The sequence below is a fragment of the Nicotiana tabacum genome, chromosome 19, assembly GCF_000715075.1.
Source record: "Nicotiana tabacum cultivar K326 chromosome 19, ASM71507v2, whole genome shotgun sequence".
In the NCBI taxonomy this organism is placed as follows: Eukaryota; Viridiplantae; Streptophyta; class Magnoliopsida; order Solanales; family Solanaceae; genus Nicotiana; species Nicotiana tabacum.
In genome coordinates, this window is record NC_134098.1 from 49,519,248 (window position 1) to 49,525,051 (window position 5,804).

At 37.7% G+C, this 5,804-nt stretch overlaps 1 protein-coding gene across 2 annotated transcripts; it reads right to left on the bottom strand.

Annotated features, from left to right (window-relative positions):
* Positions 1-3,274: 3,274 nt before the first annotated feature.
* LOC107789604 (plasmodesmata-located protein 2) lies at positions 3,275-5,394 on the bottom strand. 2 transcript variants are annotated; one of them, XM_016611440.2, is made up of 3 exons: positions 4,150-5,394; positions 3,905-4,045; positions 3,275-3,642 (listed from the first exon to the last, which is right to left on the bottom strand). In XM_016611440.2, the coding sequence occupies exons 1-2, from the start codon at positions 4,907-4,909 to the stop codon at positions 3,906-3,908; spliced, it is 900 nt and encodes a 299-aa protein (XP_016466926.1). In that variant the 5' UTR covers positions 4,910-5,394; the 3' UTR covers positions 3,275-3,642; position 3,905. The 2 variants fall into 2 exon arrangements, with proteins under 2 accessions (XP_016466926.1, XP_016466928.1); XM_016611442.2 differs by having other exon boundaries at positions 3,905-4,039; positions 4,150-5,371.
* Positions 5,395-5,804: the final 410 nt, after the last annotated feature.

The window sequence follows — 5,804 nt, forward strand, 5'->3', positions numbered from 1 at the left end:
TAAAAACTAAATATTCGATTTGACATATACACTATGTGAAAATACACTAATATTTGTTGGTTTTTTAAGCTTAAATGTAGCTTCAAAGAGGGTGAATGGGAAATGGAGGGAAATTGAAAATATTTGAATTTTCCTCCTGGACAATGGAGAGGAAAAAGTTTTGATGGGTATATATACAATTGCACTCCTTCTAACTCTTAAAGAGTTAAAAAGAAGGAAAGCCTCGCGCCGTTATCGTCGCTCGCTCGGCTTCGGCTTTGGTCAATTGATTGATTAATTTTTTGGACCAAATTTATTTGTTAATAGTAAATATTAACAGAAATATTATTAAATATTCGATTTTTTTGTAAACAGAATATTAATATTAAATCCAACGGAATAGTATATGCCCTTCGCTTTTTGTAAAAGACATTTACAATATGACCGAAATAGTTTGCACCTCTTTGGATTTAAAGAAACAGTTTGCACCTCTTCGGATTTGAAGAGTTGTACCTCTTAAATTTTGAAGAGTTGCACCTCTTCAGTTTGAGCTCAACATTGGCTGTAAATACCAGTTCATTCTCTCAGATTTTCCATACGAATTTCTGACTTCTCCTCCTTTCTTCTGCATTGTTTTAACTACAAACAAAGCAACATTATTTCTGACTTCTCCTCCTTTCTTCTGCATTGTTTTAACTACAAATAAAGCAACAGTAAGTGTGATTTGCTACCGATCTTTGTGTTCGTTGAAACACTGAGGTTTGAAGTATCGCTACACCAATGTGTAATTCGTTCTATCCTGGGAGGAAATAATCCACAACCTTGGGTACTAGGAGGTGATTAAATTCATTAAGGAAACACTGTGAATTCAGTGGGTTCGAATTAAATTATGTTTCTTTTACATTTCTGTTTATATGTTATTTTGTCTTCTCCAGAATTATTTTACAAATACAATTTAATAACAGTATTTACCGTGTAAACATGTCACGGATCAGAATGCTGAATCAGTAATTTTAATGCATTAATATTATTTGGCGAGAATTATCACATGTTAGTTTGAAGATTGCCATTTAACATTAAGTAATATTTTGAATGAGTATTTCAAGTAAATGTTAACTTTTTTTCACTGATCTTTAACTTTCGTGAAAAAAAATTAAAAGTTTATGTTCAGACACCACTCTTTTATATTTTTTTAGTTTCAAATTTCATTTCTTTTTTAGTTTCAACTCAAACATTGTCCAAACGCCTTCATGTATCTTTTGTTTCACAAAGTGCTGAATTTTTTTCCAGATAATCCTCTTCAATTTTTTGTTGAATTTCTTTATATTTTCTTCCAAAAAAATTGTCAACTTATTCAGAAGCGGATCTAAAATTTCTAGTCCATGAGTGCAGTGGCGAAACCAAAATTTTCGTTAACGAGTGTCAAAATATATAAAAATAAACATACTAGGAAATTAAGGGGAGTCAATACATAATATATTTACATATAATTTATTTTTTTATCTAGCTACACAATATATTTTTTCCGCGAAGGGTTATCATTTGACACCCCTTCCTATAAGGTGTCTCCACCACTGCATGGGTGCACTACTAAAAAAAGGAAGAAAAAAATGTATTTAGTTGGAATTGATCTCTATGCCTATTGGTAAATAACTAAGTGCCAACAGTTAATATTATATTAATTTTAGAAAATATATACATAAAATATTTAATTTTACGGAAAAACTATGAGTTCACATACCCCGTAATTACACTTATAACTTATTTGAAAATCAAAGGTCGCTATTTTCTCTTAAATCTTGAAGTAGAATTAGAATATACGAATATCCACCGTAAAACTTTTAGCCTGGCCTATTTATGATGCGAACTGTAATTCTTGCAATCTCTTAATGTAGACTATCTTTGCCTTTATCGATTTAACTTTTGCGGCATTTAAAGACAATATATAATATTCCAATTCAAAACAAGCTAAGAATTATGATAATGGTGATGAAGAATTGTGTCACAACCCGCACTTTGGGGTTGTGACTTCGGAAAGAACCGGTGAGAAAAGGCTCTTCTGATTGTCTGACGTAGATCTGTCTACTCGGGCAACTTGAGCTTTCTAATTTTAAGCATATATAAGGGGGTATAGGTGATGAAAGCTCTAACCTGCCTCCCTAATACGTGCTGTCACTAAGCCGTATTGAACGAGCTACTTTGGGGGCAACCTCAAGGGCCTGCCTGGATGACTCAAAGGAGTGTCCTAGGTATCCATACGAGTTTGGGAACTCAATGGACGGCGCGACGCCTTCGGGCTAGCGTTGAGCATCAAGTAGGCGCTGGAGGCTCGATGTGTGGGACAGATGTTGGAAGGAGACCTCTGTGTCGATTGGATACTTGACGCACCTATCTTAGGGGAATCATGTGTCGACTTGTGAGCATGGCTTGGGTTCAACCATGCAAGCAAGGGTCTGTTGGCTTAAACATGCAGTTATGGGGCGACACTGCACTATTCGGGATGGAAGCGTATCGCGAGGGCTATGTATGAGCATGGCACGAGAGACGCGCATGACAATAGCCAAGGACTAAAGGTTGCCTTACTCGGGCGAGGCACGAGCTAGTTGCGGATGCACTAGGCGAGTGTCAAGCTTGAGGATTGGGCTGTGCACGCGGGAGCGATGCTCAGTCTTGGGCGAGGAACAAGACATGTCCTAAGCCAATCCCCCCAGGGCGTGCATGGATTATGATCCTAAGATGAAGCGCCACGACATGTCTAGGGCCAAGTGCCTAGACATCTTACGGGCGGCACAAGTTGGGGCGAGCCCTATGGGCGAGTCCCACCAACAGACACAGGATCGTGCTTGAAAACCTGGGAGAGGAAATAGGCTGGCCTGCAGCGAGGGGAACTGTAGGCGCTGCACGAACGAATCGGTGCCGCTGGCAAGCGTAAGGAAACGGGCCCGTGACAATTGGCTACATAGGAGTATAATGTTTGCTTGATATTGACTCTGCGGTGCCCACTATATACCATCACTCACTAAAATGTATAAGAAAACAGCTGGAGCGTGGAGTGATCCCCTTCTGAGCTCCATCTCTTAGAATGTATTTATTTGATTTCCCAACAGATAATACGAACCGTATTGGGATCTGATTAAATTCGGAATTGCACCGAAATATGATTTCGTATTGGGGTCCGATTAAATTCGGATTTTCACTGAAGTGTACCACATTGGGACCTCTTAAACTTTGCTCTCAGAAGAGACAACATTCCTCTGCTTTTTAAGTTCTATATAAACTTTGGTGCAAATGAAACTGCACAATATTGATCCATAGTTTCTCATTATATTGTAATACATATGTGGATGTACATTCATATGATGTTTAGAAAAAGAAAAGGAAAATAGTCATACTTCAACCAATGCTTGCCTAGTTGATACCACTACTACAGTACAACTGCTACTTGTAATTCAAAGGAGAAAACTTTGAGGAGAAGGCAAATCCTGGAAGTTGGAGCCAAAACAAAGTTGCAAAAGCAGATCTCCCTCTCCTTCATCACCATATCCATACCTCCTTTCTCTTTACACAATCCAAATCATCAAACCTAAATTTACACTATGTAATTACATTCTCTATGGCCCAAACCCTCAATGCTCTACCAAATTTCTCAGCCATTGGACCTACCTGCATTGAATAATATAGTGTTATCAGAATAAATGCATTCTTTGTTATATATCCAACAAGAATCATAAATTGATTAGATTTACATTTTACCGTCAATCTATCATAGTCCTCCTCTATTTGAACTTAAAACCCCGACAATGTAAGCAAGCTAGCACATGCAGAAATATATACCAACAAGGATATTTTTTTAAAAATTATTTAACTACTACTTATCAAGAAGTAAACCAACTTCTTTATTTTTTGTTTCTAGTGGAATACTAACCTCATCCTCCATACTTGACATAACTCTTCTTCTTGAATGCTGATTTTGTAAATAGCAAACAAGCAAGTACTAACCCCACACCAACCAGTCCACCCAAGACAATAGCCACCGTCTTCTGTGTACTCTTCCTTATTCCTGCACCTCAATAAATCCAGTACAAACATTAGATTAATTAAATAATGACTAAGAGACCCCTTTAAATAATTAAGAAAAGATAAATACTGCTATTACTGCCATTTACTTACCACCTGATGGAGAAAACGATTTAGTGGGAACACCACTGGGATAATAAGTGTAACTAATGTAGCACTGTTGCAGATAAATTTGAGCAGAAATGGAAGAACCACATTGGCTTTTGGCTTTCTCAGCAGCATTTTTCACACAGTTCACACAGTCCCCACTTCCCAAATCACCTTCACATTGACCTAACACATAAACCGACTGATAACCACCTGTATAAAACCCCTTATTACCACTTGAAGAAACTCCTTTAGCTATCTCTCCTAGTGCTGTTTCCAGCCTGTCCAGAAAACCATCTCCACTCACTCGAGTTGACGCGCACACCTTGTACAGCAACTCGGTGGGACCCACTGTCTGAAACTCAGCAACTTCGTACCTCAAGTAACAACCATTGAGCTGGATTCTTGCAGCTATTGATTGCCCGCACAATTTTTGGGACATCTCTGGGATTTTTTTAATGCAAGTGTTGCAGTTGTTGTTAGAGAGATCGCCTCTGCATTGGAAGAGACCGGAAATTGCTGACTGGCCACCGCCGGCGGTGGTTTTGTGGAACTTAGTGGAGGAGGATTGAGAAACTAAGTTGTCAAAAAGGGTGTTGAGTGTTTGGGTGTAAACCCCAGTTGAGTCTTGGAATTTTTGGTTTGCACAGCCTTTGTAAACAAAATTTGTCAGTTCAGAGGTGGATCCAAGAATGGGAAATGAAGGTAGAAAAAATAAGAATAGGAAAAGGGAAATGAATGGAATAGGAAATTGATATGGACGCATTTCAGTGTTTGAATATTAGGGGAAGATTATGGTTTTTGCCTAAGAGCAAAGAAAGTAAAACAGTGTCTTGTTTGCAAAGAAAGGGAAAATTGAGGAGATGCCTTTCCCTTTAAATACCTTGATCTTCCTGTCCAACTCAACAGTTGGCAAAAAGTTATGACCAGATTAGTGGTTTGACAAGGATTATTAATTAAACTAAGGGATGTTTAATTTGGACTAATTGATGATATTATATTACTTTCTAGTGGTACTAATTGTGACTAATGAACAAAAAGGAAAGTGCTAATGAGTAGGTAATGAGATGGGATAATGTTTTTTTTTTTTGGGGGATAATGTTGACACTGCCCAGATAGGACGACGGTGTGTGCTAATGAGTAGTGTGGCACAAGGAAAATGTGAACACCTTATTGTCAAGTACTTTTTATTGTATCAACTTAATATTTGGTATTAGTATATGTTAATAATGAGGGTGGCTTTGGCTATGCCTTACGCGTTAAGTTTAATGTTTGAATTAATAGAGAATTAAGGAAAATAAAGGGAAATGGAATCTGGTGGCAAAATGTGGGCTGATGACAAAAACTTTACTGGGCGAAGGAAAGTGGAAATGCCCTCTGCGTGTAGGAGCCTTTGACATTAGTAAGGCGTTTCTCCAGTTTGTTGAATTGAGGGATGTACAGTTCAGTTGCTCACTTTTTTATGTGTTGCTTCAGTTTTTAGGCATTCCGTATTTTAAATTCGTTAGTCAAATTAATCTAATTTTGTGCCAGGTTGACCATTGATCCACTAAGAAAGTAAAATGCATGATCACATAACCAATATTACTTGCGTGTGTGAGAGGTTTCATTGCTTGATAATTGAACTCGTGGATCTCACTTACTTGTTTTAAAATAAAAAT